Source organism: Dermacentor albipictus, unplaced genomic scaffold (assembly GCF_038994185.2).
Source record: "Dermacentor albipictus isolate Rhodes 1998 colony unplaced genomic scaffold, USDA_Dalb.pri_finalv2 scaffold_22, whole genome shotgun sequence".
Classification (NCBI taxonomy): Eukaryota; Metazoa; Arthropoda; class Arachnida; order Ixodida; family Ixodidae; genus Dermacentor; species Dermacentor albipictus.
Window position 1 is genome coordinate 5,734,477 of NW_027225576.1, and position 26,106 is coordinate 5,760,582.

The following is a 26,106-nucleotide window of genomic DNA, read 5'->3' on the forward strand; positions in this document are numbered from 1 at the left end:
TTCTCTTTTTTGTAATCCAGTGCATTAATTCATAACACGAACATGACCATATGCCATGCTTCTTTTTTAATTTGCTTCTTACCGCTCTCTTTTCACTCCAGTGAACTTGCCAGTATCTATATCATCGACAAGCGTCCCTTCCTTTCTTTAGATCACTCTCAAGTTCATAGACCAAACCGTCATGACATTAGTCGTGCAGCGGACTCGAGCGAGCGTCTCAGTGCGCGTTTTCCGAACATCGCAGTCCCGGCGCCGTAGCAGAAATCTTCCTCGCGTCTGTGCTTGCTGCATACCCGAGTTGTAGCCGATGGCTGCCTGCCGGTTTTATGTTTCGCGAGCCAAGCTTCACGCAGCTTCTTGTCCTGCAGCTACTTGTGAATAAGGCTGACGCCGGGCTCCGTTGCGTACGTCCTGCACTGCGGCACCGAGCAGTAGTTTACCATGTTGCGCGCCTTCAAAGGCAGCCGCTACCTATTGTAGTGCTTTCAATCGTTGTAAAGGAGACACTCGACACGGTAAAATATCGCCACTTAATGAGGACCGCAGCGTACGAGGGAACTTAAACTCGTTTTCAGCTCGCTTCGCTCCCGAAGCAGCCGACGCGGCCGCTATGCCCACGTGATCCCTAATAGCACGTCACGCCGATGGTGGCGCCAGCTTTTCCAGTGGTGGACCTCGAGGCCAACAGGCCTTTTCCGGTTCACTTCTAAGCTAAAGCTTACGGCGCTTCGGAATGAATCACCGACTCTCACAAGCCGCAATATTTTCTTACCGTTGTTGTCGCTCTTCGCAATAATTATAACAATCGCGACATGCACTTCGAATCGCCAGTTGTTTACTGGCAGAGCACGCATATGCGCGAGCAGACGACGCAGCATAGTTTTACGTCACTATTTTTGTGACCCACGGGACCAAGCCGTGTTGCGTTTCCTCTCCTATGACGTCATAGCATCACCCGGAGTCCATAAACCGAAACAGAAATCGCTCGGTATAATAATGCTATTATTAAATTATTTATCGGATATATATGAATCAGTACGCAACGCTTGCACTGAAGCAGTACGCAACGCTTGAACTGAAGAACGCATGAACGAAAATTTTCATGTCTCCACCCCTTTTACGCAGGAACTTTTTGGCTCACATCTTGCGTACGACGGGAGCAGCTTAGTGAAATCGCCCTCTCTGGCGTGGCGCTGATAAGCACGAGGTGACGGGATCAAATCCCGGCCGCGGCAGCAGCATTTCGATGGGGGCTACATAAAAAAAAAAGCCCATGTAGCATGCATTGGGTGTGCGCTAAGGAACCCCAGGTGGTCAACATTAATCCGGAGTACCCCACTACAGCGTACCGCAAAATCAGACCGTGGTTTTGGCGCGCGAAGCTCCAGGATTCAATTTTAATTGACGAATTAGACACCTGGGCTAGTATTCGCAAGGAACCCGTACGCTAGAATTGTTCGTAAGAGCAAATTCCAGCCAACCTTGACATTGGACATAATATTAACGAATGTGGTCGATTAGTGGTCAAGAGCACCCTTGAACGAAAGGCTTTCTAATTCATTCAGCTCCTAGTATTTCCCACGCGTGGATGCGATGATATGTGTTGCGAAATATGCCAACCTGGATTCTGTGGCCACGTCACGTGCTTTTTATTAGCAATACCAGAATGCACGATTTGGTTTTTTTTTATTGACATATTCAATTTAATTTGCTGTTCTGGTGAACAGGCGTTGTGTCGAAGCGAGCAAAACAACTACGACGAAATGTACATGGCATTCAAACTGAATATATGAGCAATTTTAATTAAAGAAGAAAACGCTATTCTAGCTACGTAAATGTAGTACCGCAATTTTTATCACATAAGTCAGCCATCCTAGACTGTGTGCCGAGTTTTGAATGCTTGGAAGAATTAAATAAAATGGATTTGTCTTGTAATAGGATTGTATTTGAATTTCTATCGCAAATACATACCTATATCGCGAAATTTTTAAAGTTATTTAACAACATTTTTCTGATGATCTATTTGCTGATTTTCTCGGAACTTGTGTCCGGCAAGTGCTTAAACTGCCTGTGCATGCAGCATTTATGTAGATAGCATAGTGTTTTCTTTTAAATCAGAACTGCTGACACTTTAACTCTCAAGGCCCGGTATTTGGAGGTTAGAATTCGCCGGCTTCTGGCGTACTACAGTTCATAAACTCTGTCGCAAAGCATGATTATGCTTGCATGCTGACAGCTATGTGAATCATGCAGAGTGTGCATGCAAGTATATCTGCCTTTCTTTTTTGTTTTTTAGCTCTGTAGGGTATATCATCATCATCATCATCAGCATCATAATCATCATCATCAGCCTGGTTACGCCCACTGCAGGGCAAAGGCCTCTCCCATACTTCTGCAACAACCCCGGTCATGTACTAATTGTGGCCATGCCGTCCCTGCAAACTTCTTAATCTCATCCGCCCACCTAACTCTCGGCCGCCCCCTGCTACGCTTCCCTTCCCTTGGAATCCAGTCCGTAACCCTTAATGACCATGTCGAATAGCGAAGCGATTAGCTGCTGACCGCACCAAATGTCCAGCTGCAGCAACTGACACCAGAGCATCTTGGCCGCTGCAACCGCATTTCGGTGGTCGCGAAATGGAAGAACGCCCGTGTAGCGTGCATTGGGTGCACATTAAAGAATTCCATGTGGTCAAAATTAATTTAGAGTCCCCCCCCTCACGGCGTGCCTCATCGTCATGTCGTGGTGTGGGTATATGAAAACCCAGAAATCAATTTAGCACAACGATAGCGGCAAGCACATTCGTCGGTCGTCAAAATCTGATCGCCGGGTCAAGCGCATCGGCTATTTATGACTCCTCCTTGATATCAGCATAATCGCTGGCACTCGCGTAGCGTTCTAGGATGTACACTACTATTTGCTTCCCGTACGCAATCTGACTATACAAATATTCTTTGGGCATAGAATTGGCGAAAACATTCGAGGAAGTTCCGATGCAAGAAGGTGCGTCTTGCACCGGGCGATAACTTCGTAACAGCGGCTAGCCTGTGGAAAATGATCAACGGGAAAACAATGCACTCGTGTCTATATTCTTAACCATTACGCAGAACCTGAGCTATCGGCTAATGCGGCTATTTTCTCACTTCTCTATATTACAGGACCATGCAACGTCTGGGAACGTGCCTCTGTGTTCTGGCCAGCGCGCTGTGCTGTTCCAGCCAAGGATCCGGTATATTTTACTTGAAAATGGGAGGCGTGGCACCGACAGGTGACACGTCACACGTAATACGCCTACAAAACGTACTCGTTCCATCCATGCGTTCGCTATTTTGTGTCTGCGAAGAAACCGTAATCGCGAAATTCGTGACTCCAACAGCAACATAGGCACCTATGCAGCCATTTGTAATGGTACCTTTCGTGATTAGCGTTTTTTTTGTAATTACGCTTTCTAACAGCGAGAACTAAGTATTGAATTTCCGTACTTTGTAAAGCACGTCGCAGGCATGCTATGTCTCTCAGAACCTCCCAGTCAAGCATGTTGACGGCAGGCAACTGCATGGATGATTTCTCGTCGCTACGCTCGCCACCCCCAAAACCCTTCATCCATTTATGAGCCCAACAAGAATATACAATGAACGTAAATTATTAAAAGATAGAAAGTATGTATTTCAACAAAAGATAGATTGATAGATAAAACTGAAAAAATGATGTGATGTTAGAGAAAGAAAAATGCTTAAACAATGTGGGACTATACCTTTGTGATGTATGCAACTCCACTTCTGTGCGGTGTAGAAGTTCATCTCGTGCAATTATAAGTGCATGGACAGAATATAATACTCTCATAGTTCCCGTATCTAAGTAAACTAGATGTATTCAGCTAAAATGTACAGCTTTATGGAACCGCATGCTCGCAACTATGAAGCCAAAGACGGTCGAAATTGTGTTATGTAAAAACATGTGAATGAGACCATCTAGGTGCATTGTGCTTATTTTTCGTTCTTTCGTGCATCATTATGGCCAGGTTGCCTGGTGGTCAGTGCAATAAATTTCGAGAAGTTGTGCAAAACAACCATATTTTCTGTTTGCATAATTTTGTAGGACACCATCCAAGCACCTATCAGCACTGTGGGATAGCGATGAGGCAGGTAGAATTACCTTTAATTAGTATTAAGTCCTGTTACGCCTTTTTCAAAATTCAGCGAAATATATTTTTTAAGGGTCTGCTTAAGCCACCTGTAATGCGGCAGTTGCCGTGTTAAAGGCTTCTTGCTTTCCAGGCTCGATGAGTCCTCTTTAATGTCCCGGCTTCGGTTATGCACTTCGGCGAAAAAGTCTACGACTGACGTCACGACGGAAATAACGCAGTGCCTACTACGAGATTTGAGCGAAGGTTCTTTTCTTTTTATTTCTGCCCACTTGAAATGTCTGTTATAAGAGCACTTGGCGGATGTGAATCTTGTGAGGCGTTATGCAACAGACTATGCAGCGCAAAGGTTGCAACGTCGTTGTTTGCAGTAGCTCCACCGCACTTGGGTTCCACCAACCGCCAGATTCCCCATCATGGGTATTTCCTATGTTTGAGGCTTATGACCATCATTGCCATGGGCCCATTTTTTGGGCCGTTGAAGCTGTTTCCACAATGTTGATAACAAAAAAGCTGCATGCCGAAACCCCGCTATCCTGCAAAGAACAATTTCTATGGAATGCCCATGATGTCATTCCCGTCTTCTCTAGTATTGCTTGCTCCTGGCTCCGAAAAGAAAATGTTTCGCGACAGGGCAGTGGCTAGCTCTCTCGACATACATATTGCTGCACTGACAGAGGTTCGAATCCCAGTAACGACAACCATAAGCAATGTTTTCATTTTCTGCACCCCGTATAGAAAACCAGTGCCGGAAGTGCTTAAACTTCGCGTCCCAACAGCCTCGCCGTAATACACAGCCTAGCGGGCGGAGGAAACAGTTTTATTAGGATATCGTCATCGTGGGCTTAATAATATGAACGGACGGACAAGGTAAAATCCGGTTAGAACTGCTATCAGAGTGAATGCCTTTCTTGAGACATGACCAATGTCGACTATGGGAACACTGCGGTAACTGCGTCGTCTCTTGTTACTTTTTTTAAACTAGCGTTCGCAGTCTGCTTGAAGGCAGCACTACTACGGTGTGCAAGCTGGAGGCCACCACGGTTGTCATTCTTCTTTAATTTTTGCGGGCTTTCTTTCTAACGCGGAAGTGCCACGCAAAAGTTTAGCGCGCGGTAATAATCTGAAATTAGTTTGAATGCCTTCTAGAGCATAGCAATGACCGTGGTAGCAACAGATAGAACGTAGAAAGCAACAGATGCACACAGATAGGGCTACTTTCAACTGTGGATTTTATTTTCGCACTCATGGATAAATATATGCCGAACAAGCGGAAACAAACCAGACCAAAAAGAACATTCAGTGGTGCATGTCGATGAACCGTGCACGTGTCTAAGACATGATCAAAACATACACTACAATAGTTACAACGATAAATCAAGAAATCGTATCTCTTTTTCAGTTAGCGACACTGATGACACGCTCACGCACTTTTCTTCTAATGTTGCAATTTAATAGGCCTCTACAATCTCCCTTGTCATCCTGCTGTGAGCCCTACACAAAATAGAAGTACTTTCAAACATGGGCTTGCAGGGTCAATCTCGGCAATGAATGCCCAAATGGCCCGAGATTACTCTAGTGATGTGATATCGATGCTCTTTCAGTCACTCATTCATGTATCTGCCTGTTTGACGAACATACGTTCTTCCGCACGAAAGCGGAATTTCATAGACAACACTATGAGTGCAGGTTACCAATTATTTACGATGTTGAGTAAAACATGCGTTCCTTTTGGTATTCTCTATATTAACATGTTTGCGCAGCTTCTGTTGCCGCAGAGAAAACCACGTCCACCCCCGACTTTCCGCTATTCTTCTGAGATTTTGTGAAATACAATCAGTACATAGTACAACAGCAACTTTCTTGGCTGTAGCAGTGATACTGCTTCCCTTCGATGCATTTTCATACCTCCGGCTCAAGCGCTCCGGGACCAAGGACCAGAATCTGCCAGGCGCTTGTACTGATCTATGAAACTGGTTTACACTTAGTGGCCACATGAATACATCAGATCATTATTGAAACAAGATGCTACAATTGCGTGTTTTACGAGTTATGAATGAGCAGAATAAAATAGTAGGACTACCTTATTGCCTCCCTGCTTATAACTCCAGCAGACCTTTTGTGGTGAAAAGTACAATCCGAAGTATAAATGCCTTGTCAAATTGCCTACTTCATTGACTCTTCATGCGTCAACGACAAAGGAGACAACACTTCAGTGAACGACGTTAGGGTTTGTAAAAACACCGAGTCAAAATTACCTGATTTGTTATTCAAAATACTTTTAAAAATCGTCAACAAATCTGAACACTTTCACGACACAGGTGTTATTTTTCAGCCGTTCATAAAGAACCTTGTAACAGTTAACTAGCTAGATATGTCACCTAAGCAGGGAGCAATACCGACTCAATGCTTATGGCATATTTTTGTTTGACAGCATTTCCCTCCCAACTCGCGTAAGTCGAGTTAAGATAAAAACTAAGAAGTTTTCAAAATTTGTCGCGAGTCAAGCCGGAAGCGTTTTGAAATCGAACTGCTCCAGACCTGTCAACACAGTCAGTAACACATTTCATGACGCCATTCTGCGGGAGGGAATAGTACAGCTTTTTTAACTCAACAGAAAAAGAGACAAGGTTCCTGTCTTGCAAGTCTTTAAAGAATTTCACCACTTGTTCTGACTTAGTTACCAAAAATGGGTCTTCGATTGGCAAGTGCGTTAAGTAATTTTGGAAAAACGGCGCTATATGTTTCTGCCAGGTTGCATTCTCTGTCACTATCACTCATAGGGGACATTCCGGCTTGTAAGTTTTTGCTGAGAAAAACAAATCAAGATCACCCTCTGTGTTTCTTCTGATAGACCGTATTAGATCTCGCCGTTGAGTGCGGGAGTAGGACGAGGTTGAGGAGGATTTTGTGAACTGAAGGTTTATTTACCTTATTTACAGTAATAACACACAGTAATGAACAGTCACAAAGTCATCGACGGCCGGCAGCGAATCGGACGCTGCAGCCCATGGCAAGAAGAAAAAAAAAACTCTTCTCCCTGTCTTTCCCTTTTAACTCCTTCGGTATCTCGGGGTCACGTCATTTTCGGCCAATCGTCGAGCCAGTTCGGGTGTCATCATTTACCTCCCATGGTAGGCCACCGTGCAAGTGCCGCCACATTCGGCCAACGGGGACGCTCCAAGGGCTCCATTGTCCGATGGTTGATTTGCCTTCGGCGTCGCCTCTTTGCCCGAAAGCACTCAGCTGCAGGAGACGGGTTGTTCTCGAACGACCTTCCAGGGCCACAAAACGACTTTCCTCGGGAGCAAGATCAACTACGTGGAACCGTGCCAACCTCCCGTAGCACTTTCGGGAAGAACCAAGCAACGGGGGGGGCGAGACAATAGCTCGACGTGCGGCGCATGAGGGAGGGGGGTCGCCAACCTGTCTGATGGGTCCGGTAACGTGGTGGACGCGCCCCGGTGCACCACAATTGGAATGCACGGCGATTGGATGTGGTCGGGGAACTTGATGGACGCAAGGAAAAGGGTCCGTATCCAACAGCTCCTCCTCGCCCCGGTAGTTCGGAATGGCCGGTGCTGGATAACAGGGTAGCTACTACCAACCGAGCCCTGAGAACGGCCTCTCGCGACGGGACCGTTCCACACTCCTTCGTCTGCGCACGGGCTCCGTGTAGACGGCAGTTAGGCTTCATGCCAAGGGACGCATCGCCTCGGCGGCCTGCAGAAGGTGCGCTGAAGCCAAACGCTCGAGCACCTACTCTGCACCTGTCCTGCATTAGCCCAGGAGCGCGCTCCAGCCTTTGCCACCTACCGACGGTATGGACTCCCGGCTACCTCAGAAACACACCTACTCTTCCCGGCCCGCTACCACCTTCCAGCACTGACAAGCCTGCTTAAATATGTGTACTCAAATGGGCTCCTAGATCGCCACTAGACTTCGGCCTCCCATGGGCCTCTTCCTCGCGTGCCGGCCATCGCCCCTGGATGATGCTGACGCATGCTGCCTGAAACCTACTCTCCCTTTTCCCCTCTATCCTCTCATCTTTCATCCCCCGCCCCCATCCCCATCACGCTGCGCCGTGCTCCCATATGGGCGGCAGAATTGAGCTTACTTTCCCTCTCCCAAATCACGAAGAAGAACTCAATTCGCTGGCCATGAGGAACGCTGATGGAACACGTAGTGTACTGGTGACGAACTCGTGTGACGAATTTCTGGATCCCGGGCCCTAGAGAACGTACGTAAAACAAACGAAACATAGCGCTGCACCACGTGCAAGCACAGGCTCTTCACCCCTGACTCGCCAAGCTATTACTATGTCAAAATCAAGCCTGTTTTTTTTTTAGTTTTCACAGTTTTGATAAAGAAGTTCCAACCAGCTTTCTGAACAGTTTTCTATATCTCCCCGAATGCCGACAAGGCCAGAGTGATATTGTCACTGCAAAAGGAACGGGAAAAAGTTAAACAATAATGAAAACAACTTTTATAACTATACACAAGCAAAGTTTTAAAATTACAAGTATGACTTCCAGCCAATAATAATACTTCCTACCTGGTTAATCAAAGGAAGGAAGGTAATATGTCGGTTTACAGAAACAACCGACTCAAACCATCCACGTTCGCATTTAACTTGACCCTTTTGTAACGGACGGCGAAGTTATAATCCTGGAGAGTTGGACTCCATCTGAGCAAGCGTCCGTTCTTAGGGGACACGTGTCTGAGCCCGGTCAGAGGACAGTGGTCGGTCTCGTAAATGAATTTCGCTTCGTACAGATAACAAGATAACTTCTGGACTGCCCTAACTAAGCACGCGCATTCTTTTTCAGAAGCGCTGTACGCCTCCTCCCTGCCCGCTAATTTTCGGCTAGCATACAGTACGGGATGCTCCTCCGCGTCTTCGTCCACCTGGCTGAGGATGACTCCCAACCCTCTTTCACTAGCGTCGTACTGCACGATAAGTTCCTTAAAATAAACGGGGGTCCGAAGCCCTGGTCCCGAGCTCAGAACCTCTTTCAGGTGCTGAAATGCGCTTTCTTTGGTCTCATTCCATCATACTTTTTCGGGCTCTCCCTTTCGGGGGGTGTCTGTCAGGGAACTTGCTACCTGTGATAAATTTGGAATGTACCACTGGTAATAATCCACGAGCCGCAGAAAGGCTCTCACATCTGCCTTAGTTCGCGGTTCATGAAAGTTATTGATAGGCCCTATCTTTAGTTCGGAGGGCCGCCGCGTTCCTTGTCCTACGACATGCCCTAAGTAGGTAACTTGCGAACACCCGATGTTGCACTTTTTGGCCTTTACCGTGAGACCCGCGTCTCGCAGACGTGCCAGCACCTTCCTTAATTGCATCATGTGATCGTTCCAGCTATTAGAAAAGATGGCCACATCATCTAAGTAGGGGATCGCGTAATCTTGTAGGTCTTTCAAAACAATATCCATAGACTTGGAAAAGCTAAACGGTGCGTTCTTAAGCCAGAAACTTAACATTAGTGGTCGGAATGTGTCAAGCGGGGAAGTGAATGCTGCATAGCGACTTGAGCTTTCTGAATGGGCACCTCTAAGTCGGTTGTTGAAATGTACTGGGCTCCACCCACTCGTTCAACTCGTTCTTCTATGTAAGGAATAGGGTAAAGTTGGTCCCTTGTAATCACATTCAATTTCCTATAGTCCACACATGGACGCGGGTCTTTCCCGCTCGCCTCTACGAGAATCATCTGTGAAGTGTAATCACTGTCTGCTGGATCAATGATTCCTCACTCAAGCATCCGTTTGATCTCTACTTCCATTATTTGTCGCTGATGAGGTGAGACCCGGTACGGTTTGGATTGGACGGGCTCGCCTGGTGTCAGCTCAATCTCATAAGTAATGAGCGTCGTTCTCCCCAGCCAGCTACTGAAGCATTGGCGAAATTCCTCAAAGAGTTTCTGGAGGTCGCGTACTTGATCGGCCTCGAGAGCCCGTTGGTTTACAGATAGATTCAGGTTGTCCCCTATGGAGCGTTCCGCATCTGTCACTGTCGCTAAGAGTGGAAGTTCGACCGCTACTTCTTCAGACGCATTTACCACCATGTTCACAACCTCTTCCCTTCCACAATTAAGTTTCATTAAATTGCGGTGGTAAATGATTCCTTTATTCCTTTTTCCGGGAACTTCTAGGGTGGAGTTAGTCTCCTGGGTATCCCTGGGTATCCTTTAGGGGTGCGTCCCACTGTGCCTCAAGTTTGTTTTTTCGTGAAGGCCTTAGGATCATGACCCTGTCACTTACCTTAAATGTTCGCCTACGCGTATTTCTGTCATAGTAGGCCTTCGCGGTCTCCTGGGCCTGTTTTAGTTTTTTTTTTCAACCAGTTCTTGCTAGACACTTAAGCGATCCAGCAATTTTAAAACGTAACTCACCACCGTCTGGCTTTCACCTGTTCCTTCCCACATTTCTCTTAACATTCTGAGGGGGGAGTGGATCCTCCGACCGTACACCAGCTCGGAAGTAGTGAATTCCGTTGCCTTATGTGGGATCATTCTCAGCGCGAACAGGGTTTCGGGTAAACAGTCCTCCCAGTCTGCTTTGTATTCATGGCGCAATGCCCGTAACACTCTCTTAAGCACCGAGTGCATGTTCTCAACGCTGTGTGATTGTGGATTGTGCACGAAGCTATGTATCAGCCGCACACCACCCCTTTCTAGGAACGTCATGGTTAAAGCACTCGTAAATGCCGTCCCCTGGTCAACCTGAATCTCTGCAGGAGAACCGATTCGCGCACACGCGGACAACAGAGCGTCGACTATCACGGTGGAGCTCAGTTCCTTCGAAGGAATTGCTTCTGGAAACTTTGTCGTGGGACAGAGCATGGTCAAAAGGTACTTACACCCTGATCGGCTCGGCGGCAAAGGCCCGACTGTGTCGATCACCAGCCGACGAAACGGCTCCGTGATTAAGGGAACCAACTTTAAAGCTGCCTTGCGTTTATTTCCCGGCTTCCCAACTCGCTGACGTGCGTCACATGACCATACATAATTTTCCACATCCTTAAAGCAGCCTGGCCAGTACTACTCTAACAAGAGCCTCTCCTTTGTTTTTTTATTCCTAGACGGCCCGACCAGCCATTTCCGTGACACTAAGTCAGGAGATCTGCCAAATTCCTCTCCGCAATTATTAACTGATCGAGGATACAGTTGCTACGATCTCGGTTGTGTTTATACAGCAGTTGCCCCTTTTCGTGGACGATAACGTTGCGCTTAGCTATGCCCTCTTTCGCGTTGTAGTGTAAACGTGTCAGAGTCTGGTCCCTCTGTTGCTCCGCGCTGAGCGACTCCCTGTCCACCTGGAGAAGCCTGTCAAAGCACCCGGAGGCATGTGAAAGTACAAATCTGCTCTCCCTTTCTGTTATTTCCCCTGACGACCTTTCTTCGCTACACGAGTTTGCTACGGGGATCATTTTAATTGCCATCTTTGCTGTCACACTGTTTTCTTTTTCCTCCGTTGTCCGAGGTTCTAGTAGGGAATGCCCTTTCTCGTGTTCCGCCACCTCTGCGCTGGGGTCCATGGTCATCTGAGCGGCGATTTGGCGTGCTCGCGAGCACCCTTCCTTCTCCGAACTCCTGACCGCGCTCCCGTAACAAACGCTCCAAATGGTTTGAAAAGCGATACGGGTAGTCCATTGGTAGCGCTTTCGACACGCTTGCCTCTGTCTCGACAATCGTGCTGTTGGCAGACACAGATTGTGCTCCTCTAGCACTGACTTGATCCTAGTTACCTTCCCTGTATAGTCCTGAGCGTTTACAAAAGAAGGGTGAACTAGGTACATGGTTGCTCCCCTGTCCCTTAATAGCTTACAGGTTTTTCCGCTAATCCGTACGGATCTAATCCGTATGGACGGAGAAGCTCCAAGCTTTGGTCGCTTCCGCCCACGTAGGAGAGCACTACCGGCTTTTTTTTTTATGCGAAGCATATTACGAGAGCTCAACCCAGCTCCTCAGGCGCGGCGGTGTCGCCTTGAAACCACGTGACACCGTGACGTCACGACAGAGGAGAAGTGGCTTTGGCTCAACTCTTGCAAGACGGGCTGGGTGGGAATCGAACCAGGGTCTCCGGAGTGTGGGACGAAGACGCTACCACTGAGCCACGAGTACGATGCTTCAAAGCGGTACAAAAGGGCCTCTAGTGAATGCGGTGTTGCCTTAGAAACGAGCTGTTTCTAAGGCGTGCGTCTCTTGCTCAGGCGCACATTTCGTTGCCGCGCCGAACGCTGCTTTGCTCGACGCTCACCGCGTCCAATGCGGGGCGCGTAGTCGCTGCCCTGTAGCCCATTGTCTTACACCCCTTGGCGGGTCGACGGGAACGCTGTCGCGTTCCACTCTTGAAGGCGAAGCAGTAATGCATGAGTTGTTTCTTCGTCTAGCCGAACCAAATATAGCCAAGCAACAGCAGTTCACCAGGCTAAACAGTGGTTCGACAACTAAAATAAAGGCTAGTATGCTTCGCATCCTGGGCTTAACCTTACCTAAGCCACAGCCATTTTTTTGCAATCCGAGGCATAGTGACCTGGCACTGATAACATCGGACCGGTCACCTCTTCTCGAACTCTCGCGTATCAACCTTCTTTGTTCCGTATTCCGGAGGACAGCTAGCTCCTTTATCGTTGTTCCCTTCCTGAGCTTTTACCTGTGTCTGCATTTTTTTTGTGGTGGATATACCTTCTCGGATTATTCCTTCCATTTGAACGCTCGTCGTCGGTAGTGCGAGTTTTCATCTCATCACGTACTCATCAACTAGCCAAGCCGCCTTATCTACCGTGTCTACGGCATCTCTATCCTGCACTCAAAACCTCACTGACTGTGGAATGCTGCGGTAGAATTATTCGAGACAAATACACTCTATAATTTTGTCTCTACTTTCGTAGACTTCGGCACCCTTAAGCCACTCAGCAAGGTTTGTTTTCAAACCATACGCAAATTCTGAGTAGCCCTCGTCGCTCTTTTTGCTCGCTTCATTGAATCGCTGCCTAAATGCTTCTGGGGAAATTCGGGACCTCCTCAACAGCGCTGCCTTTATTTTCCCGTAGTCTTCCACGTCATTCGTCGTTAATCTTGAGACTACGTTCGCTGCCTCACAAGGTGACAACGTCAAGAACCGCTGTGACCAGGTGCCCTGAGCGAAATTACACCTTTCACATGTTCTCTCGAAATGAACCAAGAATAAGGCAATGTCCTCTCCAAGCTTGTACGGTTTCATCCACTGGTCCATCCGACATGGCTCGACCTCGCTTGATCTGCTACGCCTGTCCCCTTCACTGCCCGCCGTTGGACGCGATTTCTGAAGTTCAATCAGTAGCTCTGCCATCTCTTTCTCGTGCTTTTCCCGTTCTCGCTTACGCTCACGCTCACTCTCACGTTCTTGACGCTCACGCTCCTGTGTTTCTTATATCACCTCCCAAGCAATAATAATGCTTTCATCATCATTGCCACAATCTTGAATTGCCTTCTGGATAGCTGGATTTTTCATCTTTTCGTCCGCCTCAACTCCCAACTCGTCGCACAACAAGTCTGACCTCGTCAACCTTCTAAGATCCATGGCAGCTGCCCCACTGGTGGTTAAAACTGTTTTCCTTAAATAATTTGTGCAAACACAAACTATGCAACAAATTCCAGATTCCTAGAACCATCAAAATAAACACGCAAAATTTGAAGTCTAGTGAATCAAAAGGAAAATACTACGCGCTCACTCATAGATGCAGCACTACGTCATCCGGTTCATCGGTCCGCTGTTCGCGGTTCCTCAGGACTACCTGGGTTGAAGGCTCTTTCTTCTTCGCTGTTCCCAGTTCCTCAGGACTTCTTTGGACGAAGGTTCGTCCCACCGCTGCCATCAGTTACTAGATCGTGCCGTGTAGTGCGGGAGTTGGCCGACGTTGAGGATTTTGTGAACGGAAGGTTTATTTACATTATTTACAGCAATAACACCAAGTAATGAACAGTCATAAAGTCGTCGACGGCCGTAAGCAAGTCGGAGGCTCCAGTCCATAGCAAGAAGAACGAAAAAACTCTTCTCCCTGTCTCTCGCATTTAACCCCTTCGGTCTCTCGCGGTGACATCATTTTCGGCCAATCGTCGAGCCACCTTAGGTGTCATAATTTTCCTCCAATGGCAGGCGCCATTGGAAGTACCGTCACATTCGGCCAATGGGGACGCTCCAAGGGCTCCATTGTCTGATAGTTGACTTACCTCCGGCGTCGCCTCCTCGCCTGGAAGCACTAAGCTGGAGGAGTCGCGTTGTTCTCGAACGACCTTCCAGGGCGGCAAAACGGCTTTGCTCGGGACCAACATCAACTACCTGGAACCGTGCGATGCTCCCGTTGCACTTTCGGGAAGAGTCAAGCAGGGGCGGGGGAGACAATAGCTCGACTTGCGGCGCATGAGGTGGTGGTCGCTAACCCATCTGACATGTCCGGTAACGTGGTAAACGCGCCCCGGCGCACCATAATTGGAATGCGATGGCGATTGAATGTGGTCGGGGAACTTGAGGGACGCCAGGAAAAGGGTCGATATCCAACAACCGGGATAAGCCATGTAGTTTGAAACGTTTGCATAGCTTCCTTGATATATTTTGTAGTTTATAAAGTGTTATGTCGTTGTTGACCTTGAAAATTGACGAAATAGCCTTTTCATTATACATCGTCCTGTTCATCACCACGAAACCGCCCTCCGTATCCGCAGCGATATCTGTGATTTGTAACTGCACTCATAAAGTTGTCTATGCCATTCCGCTTTGGGGCGGAAGAATGTATGTTGGTGAAACTCGCAGATGCGTCAGTGAGAGACTAAAAGAACATCAATATAACGTCACTAGAGGCACCTCGGACCACTTGGGCATTCGTCGCCGACGTTGTCCCTGCAAGCCCATGTTTTAAAGCACTTCTATTTTGTATAGGCCTCACTGCAGGATGACAAGGGAGGTTGTGGCGGCCTATGAAATTGCAAACTTAGAGGAAAGGTGCGTGAGCAAGCCATCAGTCTACCTATCTGAAAAAAAGATAGGATTTCGGGGTTCATCGTTGTAACTATTTCACTGTATGTTTTAATCATGTTTTAGACAGGTGTATGGTTCATCGACATGCATCACTGAAAGTTCTTTTTCGCCTCGTTTCTTTCCGCTCGTTCGGTATATATTTATCCATGCATGCGAAAATAAAACATATAGTTGAAAACAGCGCTGTCTCGGTGTATCTGTTTCTCTCCACGTCCTCGTTCAGTCGCGCTTACACAATCTATCATGGATTCAAACCAACTAGCTCGTCAAAGTGGTTTAGTAGCAATGACATATTTGCTCTATACGTAGCATTTATTATTAGTGGCATAATAGTTGAAAGCTAATAATACAGAGAGAAAAATACTTGAGCCTATTTGAGACTATCGTTTTAGTTTCAGCCATCCAGAATATATACTCTGCTTTGTTTTAAACGTGCAGCGTTATAGCTGGGACACCCTGCACACCGTCTGCAGTCTTCAATAATCTTTTTTTGTGTAGTAATAATCTTTTACGTGTTTTTTCGTCATATTATTTATTATCGCACTCGACGGGCTGACGTTTAACTTAATTCTGGTGGCGATAAAAGGAAACACTACGTGATTTCGACGGAATAGGAGCGCTAGCGTACGGATGAGATTACCGAAAGACTGTTTGCTGTCGTCACCATACTGTAAAAGCAAGGCCTTTATAAACGTAACAAGTGTAACAAGAGCACTGACACATCCTAAAGCACAACGTTTCATTGTGTCCACCAGGGGGAGGCCAAGATCACTGGCCGGTTCAGTTCATGGTGACTGTTGGAACTCCTCGCACGTTTGATGACGCTCGCGCCTTCTGTGGTACCGAAAGGTACCTGCTCAACCTACATGCTGGAATCAACGCCTCCCGTGTGCAAGAAACCTTACTGCGGAACGGTGAGAAGAACAAGCGTTCGGAAAACCATAAATATGGCTAGGCTTCTAAACCATTGCTTATGAAATGTATCCGGAAAGATGGTAATGAAGGCATCGGACGAAAATTCGAATTTTAAAGCAGAAGTACAGTAGAAAGTTGTGACCCATCGTAGTTGCTTAGCTACCGTGTTGGGTTGCTAAGTACTAGGTCGCGGAATCGAATCATGGCCACGGCAGCCGCTTTTCGATGGTGGCGAAATGCGAAACCACCCGTGGTTCTTAGATTTAACGGCACGTTAAGGAACCCCCAGTGGTCCCAATTTCTGGAGTCTCCCACTACGACGTGCCCCCTAAACAGATCGGGGTTTTGGCCCGTAAAACCACATAAGTTTATTTTTTTTGAAAATTCTAAAGAAAAAGATTGAAAGAGAGAGCTCCGAGTAGCAAATGAATTTGGTTGAGAAAATAGCGGCCTTTTTTCTTTAGTTTTGCACAACATACGAACAAATTACACAGAAATTTTGCTCTTCGGGCGAACTTTGACGGCGATAGCACGATGTTACGCGAAGTAAAGCTCGTTTTCGATAGGGACTGCAACATGCTCACGCCGAGTACGATGTGTGTCCTCTTCCTGGTCCTGAACCACAAGGGTACGGTCGGGGTTTGCGCGTTGCCTCAGCCGTCTTGTTGCCCCAATGCGACGTTTACGCGACTCCACCATTGATCTGTAGCGTTCATGAGCCGCGCTGTTGTGGGTCCACAGCATCGCTGTATAGTGCCACGTCTGTTTATTTCTTTGCCGGTGACAGTCTTTCATCGGCTGATAAACTTGAAAAGTAATCGCCCAAGCACAAGAGGCGCCTTTCTGTATCGTAAGTCTCTGTAATATTATCGCTGGTTCTGTGTGCTCTTTAAGTTGCCTCCGAGCCGTGAGTAATTACACTCTTAAAAAGAATTTTGCACCCTTTCGGGCTTATCTTGTCCCGAAACATTGTTAGTGATCTCTCTTGCCCGCATTTCTTTTCCTTAACGCTGCACGCCCAGTACTTCCAGGTCACAAACGGCGTGCGCTTTATCAGCGTGACACCGGATTTCTCGACAGGAAACTAGCGAACGCATACTTTTCTGGAAAGGAAACGCAAGCAAAGCCCTTCGCGGTTATTGTCGTGGAACGAGACACACCCCAAAGGGCGCACACAGTTTTAAGACTCGTCTACCTCGCTTCCGTATCTTTCCTTGAAAACTCTGCACTGTTGCGACGCCTGTTCCTCGAAGCTCGACCGGCGTTACTAATGGGTAGTGTGGCGTTGTCGGCAGGCTGCAGGCGTCCGGTAGACCATGGCGACCAGGCAGGGACGAGACAATTTCTAATGCGAAACTTGCAATGTTTATTCAATGGTTGGTGAAAGATGAAACGAAGAGAATGAATGAAATAAAAGTACATTGTGAGGCCCTTTAAATAGGCCCACTAAAACCGTAGGCGGAATCTTGCTCACGTCACCATCACGTGACATGCACGGAGTTCCCCTCGTTGCTTTGCGGCTGCTCCTTTTCTCCTGGGCGATGTTGTACGTCCCCGTTGTTGCTTTTCGGCTGCTCCCACTTTCCTAGGCGACGTTGCACTAGCTTGCCTCCGCTGGTAGCAACCCGCCGGTCCGCGATGGGTGGCTGGTCCTTTCTTCTAGGCGACGTTGGTTCGCGGAAAGGGTCTCCCCTGGAGTCGGACACGTTGTGGAAAGGTTTTCACACACGCACACAAAGGGGCCTGTGAATACTACGGGGCGCCCGCCAGACCAGCAACCACCGGAGACAACCATAGCAAATTAAGAATCCACCCTCCGTTTCGATGAGGCATGGTGACTGAGCATCAGTTTTGCCAGGGGTGTTACACGCCAACCACAACAGCAGCAACCACTAGAGATAACCATGGCAAATTAGGAATCCACACTCCGTTTCGATGAGGCATGGTGGTTGAGCATCCTTTTAGCCCAAGGTGTTACACGCCAACCACAACAGCATCTCCGGCGGGGCAAGAATATCCCGACGCCTAGGGGCCAGCAGCCACTGGGCGAGGGATCGGCGTTTTAGCAGCAGAACTTCCCTCAGGGGTGACGAACCCTGGATTCGCAGCTGGTAGATTCTTGGTAGTCGTTCTGCAGTCTTCGTGGCGCTATTGTGCCTTTTCTTCCTGGTCCGGTCCAGTGAAACTGGACTTGTAAACTGGTTTCGCAACTTTTCGTCTCCTGTTTGGGCAAGCAATCACTCCAGAACAGTGCCGGACCCACAACCACAAAGCAAGCGAGCACAAGGCCACCTTCTCCCAAGGTACCCAAGGCTTGACAAAAAAAAAAAGAAAGAAAACCCGCTACTGCTTTCCCATGCCTTTCGCGCGTCCTCTCCCCGTAAACACTAAAAACAGCCATTTCCTGAAAGCTTTAAGATGTGCTTGCTAAAATAGGCTAACAATCAACTTCAACTTCGCGATAAAAAAAAACGTATGAAAAAAATACGAATGTAAAAATGCCATGGAAACCAGAGTGAGCGTGAGAATTTCGCTACTCTAGGGGCAACGACTCAGACCGTCGACATTGCCCTTAAGTTTACCCATCTTGTAGCGAATATCGGAGGTGTACTGTTGAAGAGCCAAGCTCCAGCACACAAGACGGCCGTTTTTCGTAGACACGGACTGCAGCCATGTGAGGGGACAGTGGTGAGTCTCTATGGTGAACCTTGAACCAGCGATATAGCAAGCTAGCTTCAGCACTGCCCATGCTACACAGGCGCATTACTTTTCTGATGCACTGTATGCTTCCCCACGAACTGAGAGCTTTCTAGTGGCGTACAGTGCGGGGTTTTTCGTTTTCATCATCTCTCTTTTGACAAAGTGCTACCCCCATACCCCGGTCGCTGGCATCACACTGAAGAATGAATTGCTTAGAGCAGTCGGGCGCGTTCAACACTGGTTGACTCGTTAGTGCTTTCTTGAGCATACCAAAAGCGTTTTCTTTTGCGTCATCCCACTTTACCATTTGCGGTTCTGTTTTTCTGAGAGCATCTGTTAAAGAACTTGCAATCTCAGAATAACGCGGGCTATATCTTTGGTAATAACCTGCCAAGACAAGGAATGACGTGATGTCCCACTTGGTGCGTGGGTGCGGGAAGTTGTTTATTGCGGTCAGTTTAACCTCTGAAGGCCTACGATAGCCTTGCCCTATTACATGAGCTAGATAAGCTACATCCGCGCGCCCTAAATGGCATTTAGGAGCCTTGACAGTTAAGTTGGCCTTTCGTAGACGACACAACACTTTTCGCAAGTGTTGCATATGGTCCGCCCATGATGAAGAAAAGATTGCTGTGTCATCGAGATGCGGAAGCACAAAGTCCTTCATTCCCCGTAGCACCTGATCCATAAGGCTAGAGAAACAATGGGGAGCATTCTTCAATCCAAAGCTCAGGGCTTTCGGCCGAAAGGTTCCCATCGGGGAAATAAACGCCGTAAGCCTGCTTGCCCTTTCGGTCTACGGAACCTCCCAGTACCCTCTGGCTAAATCGAGCGTAGAGGTGAAACTAGCACTGCCCACTCTCTCAAGCCTTTCCTCGAAAGCGGTATAGGATACGTCTGGTCCTTCGTGATTAAGTAGAGCCGGTGGTAGTCGATACACGGTCGCGTGTCCTTTCCTGGGACCTTTACCAAGCTAAGAGGCGAGGCAAATTCACTCTGTCCTAGATCGATTACACCTAGCTCTAACATCTTGTTTACGTCAGCGGGCAAGACTTGACGTTGACGAGGTGAGACGCGATAAGCTTTCGAACGAACTGGGTCCGTTGATGTTAACTCGATATCGTGAACGATCGCAGTGGTTCTGCCAGGTGTGTCTGAAATATAAATTTAAACACGAGTTCCCTGAGTTCGGCCCTTTGATTGGGATTCAACTCCTGCTCTACTAGCTTATCAATAGTCTCGTGAATGTCCTTTGCCCCCGTTATTGATGTTAACTCCGGAAAGTCGACAGGCATCTCCTCAGGTTGCCTAACGGACATGTTCCCAATGGCCTCACTCTGCCGGTAGGGTTTAAGAAGGTTGCTGTAGTACACTTGTGGTGCTCTTCGTTTTCCCGGTACCGTGATTACGTAGTTTGTTTCAGATAATTTCTGAATTATGTCAACCGGTCCTTTTTATTGAACCTGTAGTTTGTTTTTTCAGTGAGGGTTTCAGGATCATTACCTTTTCCCCAACTTCAAAGCATCGTGTTTGAGCCATCTCGTCATAGTAATGCTTAGCATTGCTTTGGACCTTGCGCATTTCCTGCCCTGCTAATTCTTGAGAAGTGTGCAGTCGGTCTACCAGCTCTAGCACGTACGGCACAACCGAAGGCTCGTCCGCCCGGCCTTCCCAGGCTTCTCAAACAATGCGAAGAGGCGACTGAAGGCAGCGGCCGTAAATGAGCTCCGAAGGTGATAAACCTGTTGACTCTTGCGGCGCAGTTCAAAGCGCGAACATTGCTGCAAGCAAGGAAACCTACCAATCGGCTTTGTGCTCATAACAAAGTGCTCGCAAAAGCTGTTTCATAAGTGAGTGGACTTTCTCTACCGCGTTTTACAGCGGGTGGTACGCTGAGCTATGAATAATTTTAATACCGCAGGTTTCCAGAAACGTTGAGGTCAGTGCGCTCGTAAAGACGTATCCTTGATCTGACTGGATTTTTGCGGGAAACCCCACTCGCACGAAGATAGACAAAAGCGCGTTGACGATCTCCGCCGAGCTTAGTTCTTTGAGGGGCACCGTCTTTTGGAATTTCGTTGCGGGGCATAGTAAAGGGAGAATAGGCTGATAGCCAGACTGCGTTGCAGGAAGTAGTTCCCCTGCGCCTATTATGAGCCTGCGAAACGGCTCCGTGATAATGGGAACAAGTTTCATTGGCACTTTAGCCTTATCTCCAGGCTTACCTATGCGCTGACATGTGTCGCAGCTTCTTACGAATGCTTCTACTTCTCGAAAGCAGCCGGGCCAGTAAAATTCCTGCAGTAAGCGGTCCTTTGGTTTACGAATGCCGAGATGCCCTGTCCAAAAGCCCCCGTGAACATAGTGCAGGAGCTGCGCACGATTGGGATGCGGCACCACGAGTTTGTCGAATTGCAGTTCCTTTCGACTGGCTTACTTTCTAAGAGGACGTTTGCCCTCTTGAGGAACTTTACGTTCTGTTTGGCCACACCTTCTTTCGCGTCTGACCTTAGATTACGCCGCGCGGAATCTCTTTCCTGCTCCGCAATCAACGTGGCAGGGCTTACATCAATAACTTTCTTCTGTATTCTGCCTCTCGAGACATTTCAAGCTCCGGTGATTCCTGACCTCTTCATTAGCTATAGTGTACATTCCGCAATATCTCCTATAGTGCTGTCCTCCGCCAAACCTGTTTCCTCCACCACTGGACATTCGTACACTGCCTTGGCTGCGAGCTCCCTTGCTTTGGAACGAGTTAGGGCTTGCACTATTCCTTCACTAAACCCGATTCGCCTGCGTCGCAGAAAATCCTCAGATTTGTTAGAAAAGAAATATGAATACTGTGGCGGGAGGTGTGCCGATACGGCGGCTTCAGTGTTGTGTACTCCAAAGGGCCTTCGATACTAATTTTTGCCACAGGGAGACAAACATTGGAGGCCTATACGGCTTGCCTTATCCAAGCAAATTCTCCCGCGAACTGGCTTCATCTACGTACAACGGGTGCACCTCGTCCATTGTGGCTGCCGAGTCGTGAAGCACCCGACACGGTTTGCCGTTTACCACGAGGTCTCGAATGTACGGTTCTAGCAATTTCAGATTTTCCTCGTTACTAGTTAGTGACATCAACACTAGTTTGGGATTTTTGCATTCCACGGAGATATGCCCCGTTTGCTGGCAGTTGTAGCAAACTATTGGTTTCTTTGGCTCAAAAGCTTTTAAAGGCGGAAGCCTTTAATGGCTTGTTGTCAAGGTCATCTGCCGTTAGCAGAAACTGTCACAGCTTTCCCGCCTCCTGATTGGTCTCCTCTGTGTCGCGACGTCACTGTCGCAAGGCGCAGGTGTGCGCCTCCTGATTAGCTTGCGTGCGCGACGTCACTGTCCTCAAGCGCGGGTGTCGGGGGGGGGAGGGGTTCGGCGCCGCGCGGGGTGACTCATCACATCAGCACGCGTGGCGGCCGTGTGTTCGACGGTGTGCCCTGACGTCACTGTCGTCAGGCGCTTGATGTGGCCTCCCAATTGGGCGCTGTGTGGCCTGACGTCACTGTCGCGAGGCGCGCGGCAACCGTCTGCTTGGGTGTGGTGTGGCGGTTGCGGAAGTTTAGTTGCGGTATCGTGGGGGAAGTATGCCTCGTCTTGCCAAACCAGTGTCTCCCAACACGCGGCGTGCGGCAGCCGCTGAACGCAAGCGGCGCTCAAGAGAGGCTGAGTGTATACGTCCCATGCATCAAGGCGGCGATGCGCGTCCGACAGCATGGAGTACAGGGACGCGACGGGCCAACGCAAGAGAGGCAATGCGTTTGAAGCGACTCGCTGCACCTCCGGGTACCAAGGCAAATGGAGCTCGGAAGCGCCGTGACCGCCATCTTGCCGCGGGAAGCCGAGCAAGTACAAGTCAATCGAGCGAAGTGGATGATGAGGGTGGCCAACTACACCACGACACCGTCATGGGAGACGCGTCTCCTCCTGATCCACAAACGGCGCTGCAACAGTTCTAGGCGGCCACAAACTACTTTGACAGACACTTCGTCCAGAACGACATTGCAGGCATTTAATAAACAAACAAATATTCATATAACAGTGTACGAGTTGTGTGCCTCCGTGGTGTTGACGCAACAAATCGCCATTGGCAATGGTTTCAGGCTTCCACCGTTTCACACTTTAGTCTCGACAAAGTATCTTCCGTTTTTTTTCTTTTGCCTTTCTGCCCTCTGTTTGGGTGACTCCTCCTTTCCCTTGCTGTTCTCGTCCCTAATTTCCACCGCATCTGACCTTTACTTGGATTTATACTGACCCGATATTGACTGTCGCTCTGGCTTACAGGTCTGTAATTATTCATTTCCTCCTTGGGAGCTTCGTTCCTTCGAATATACGGCGAGTTACGTACTCCTCAGCGAGATCGGCCGTTCTCGTAATAGTCTCCACGCCTGGCCTATCGTGAGCCCAAGACTTGATGTTTTCTGGCAGCCCATGGTAGAACTGTTCTAAAGCAACGCATTGCATTGTCTTTCCGGCGTCGCCGAGTGCACCCCCTTCTCTGAGCCATTCTTGCAGGTTTACCTCCAAGGTGTATGCAAAATCTGAGTCTGACTCACTTTTGGTCTTCTCGACCTCCCTGAATTTTCGCCTGAATGCTTCTGCTGATAATCTATACTGTTTGAGCAGATTCGCTTTGACTTTATTGAAGTCCTCTGCTTCTTTCCCCATGCGGGCATTGATATCAGCTACCTCAGGTGGCAGCAACGTAAGCAAGCGTTGCGGCCACGTGTTTCTCGCAAATTTCGCCTTCTCAGACGTGCGCACAAATTGCACCAGAAAGATACTGATGTCCCCTCCTACTGCGTAGGGTGCCATCAAGTCTGTCATTCGGCGCTTGCTTTCTCGTGCCTCTGTGCTAGGTCTTTCAGTATTGGGAGCCTTCAGAAACTCAATCTCTAGGTGCATCATTTCGAGGTCGCGCGCTTCTTTGGCCTCACGTGCTGCCCGCTCGCGCTTTTCCTTTTCGTCTAGGCGCTTACGGTCTTCCTCGTTATCCGCAATGCTCTCTAGGCATTCCTTCAATTCATCGTCGTCTGCCCCGGTCGCTTCGATAGCCTCAATGATCTCAGGCTTTCTCTTTGATTCGGCAGTTTGGAGGCCAAACTCCCTGGCCAAGCTAAACTATTCCGGCTTCTTTAGTGCCTTCAAGTTCTTGGCTGCCCTTAGAGCTCCTAAATCTCCACTCTATAACAACCTCGACATACTAAAAGCCTTCGTCAATGGTTACAGAAATATCTCCGCTCTGTACTTCCCCCCAAAATAGGTAAAGCCAAGTGATATCTTAATAAAGAAAAGCCGTGCACTCACCATACGCAGTCATGAATCCTGATACCTTCCTTCCGAACGTTGCCACCAGTACGAAGAGGAGACGATCTCTTAGATGTCGTCCAATGTTGGGGTCTCCAGGGTAGCGTATCACTCCGCTGCCAACCGGTTGCTGCGACGCCTGTTTCTCGAAGCTCGACCGGCGTTACTATTGGGTAGCGTGGCGCTGTCGGCAGGCTGTAGGCGTCCGGTAGACCATGGCAACCAGGCAGGGACGAGACGATTTCTCATGCAAAACTTGCACTGTTTATTCGATGGTTGGTGAAAAATGAAAAGAGAATGAATTAATTAAAGGTATACATTGCGAGGCCCCTTAAATAGGCGCACTGAAATCGTAGGCGGGATCTTGCTCACGTCAACGTCACGTGACATGTACTGAGTCCCACTCGTTGCTTTGTGGCTGCTCCTTCTCTCCTGGGCGATGTTGTACGTCCCCGTTGTTGCCTTTCAGCTGATCCGACTTTCCTAGGCGACGCTGCACTTGCTTGCCTCCGCTGGTAGCAGCCCGCCGGTCTGCGATGGGTGGCTGGTCCTTTCTTCTAGGCGACGTTGGTTCGCGGAAAGGGTCTCCCCTGGAGTCGGACACGTTGTGGAAAAGGTTTTCACGCACGCACACAAAGGGGCCTGTGAATACTGCGAGGCGCCCGCCAGACCAGCAACCACTCGGGACAACCATGGCAAATTAGGAATCCACCCTCAGTTTCGATGAGGCATGGTGTTTGAGCATCCTTTTTGCCCGGCGTGTTACACGCCAACCATAGCAGCACTCGCTCCTTTGGTTTCGAGAATGCTATGTCACACTACTAATGCGCGAGCTGTTCATGACCTGTAAGTACCGGGTTCGCAGCGTTGAATAAAGGGAATGCGAGCAAGATCACTCTTGAAACAGTGAGCCATTTGGGGGATATATTTGTCCCACAGCAATAATCGCCATCAGCCCTGCTTGCGTTTTCTTTCTTGAATATGCTGCTCTCGCTACTTTCCTGCCGGCAATGCTATGTCATGTTGATAACGCGCGTGCCGTTCATTATAGGGAAGCACCGGGTTCGCAGCGTTAAAGAAGGGAAATGCAGGCAAGACAGATGGCGAATATTGTTGTGAGACAAAATACGCCCTAAAGGGTGTTTGCTTTTATAATAGTGATAGATGACGTTTATTGTCGTGGAAGAAGCTAAGGCCCAAAGGATGCTAACTTTTTATTTAAAGAGTGCAAATTGTGTGCACGATGAGAATAGTCGTGCATATTCTAGAACTACCACGTGCGGACCCGCGATTACGCTGGAAGGTTCATTGCGCCACGAATAGATAGCCGACACGTCTGATTCGCAGATGATATTGACACGTGTACTTGTTTATCGGGCGACCACGTTTTACCGCCTAACAAATGTTATCGCACAGCGCAGGACGTGCCTGCATGTATAGGAAGCTTTTGGAATGTTATCGATGGTTCCATCCGCTGTTTGTGACCGAAGCCTGTGTAATTTGATTGCTGTATGCGCTACGCAAATAATGTAGAATTTTGTGAAATACACGCGTGTCCCAGCGATTACTCTGGAACATTCGACGACTGATGTATAAAAGCTGACGTGCTTGACCCGCTGATCAGATTTTCGACGATCGCCGACTGTGTTCGCCGCTGTCGCCGTTCATTGAGTATAGCGTATTTTCTGAGCGCACAAGTTCGCCCAATAAAACGCTAGTTTCGCAATTCCCAGTATTGCTGCTTTCCTTACCGTCACTACTACGTGACATCTGGTGGAGGTGCTTTGCGTTCATGTACCGGACAACGCCACAAAGCCGTGACCTAAGCCCAAACGCGGAAGACAACTCCAACGTCAACAAGAACCAGCGCGGTAGCCGCAGGCCGCAAGGACTGCCCCCGGAGCACGGACGTTTGCCTGAGGCGACCAGGAAGGTTGTCACCAAACCAACACCAATGGCAGCCCCAGAGTCCCTCATC

At 48.5% G+C, this 26,106-nt stretch overlaps 1 protein-coding gene across 1 annotated transcript in view; it reads left to right on the top strand.

Moving 5' to 3' along the window:
• The window catches only part of LOC139052429 (uncharacterized), a 211,543-nt gene that overhangs the window by 53,886 nt on the left and 131,551 nt on the right, over positions 1 to 26,106 (top strand). Inside the window, exons 6-7 of the mRNA XM_070529524.1 lie at positions 3,160 to 3,230; positions 15,926 to 16,084. Coding sequence (XP_070385625.1) covers positions 3,160 to 3,230; positions 15,926 to 16,084 — 230 coding nt within the window. The remainder of the gene's footprint in view (positions 1 to 3,159; positions 3,231 to 15,925; positions 16,085 to 26,106) is intronic.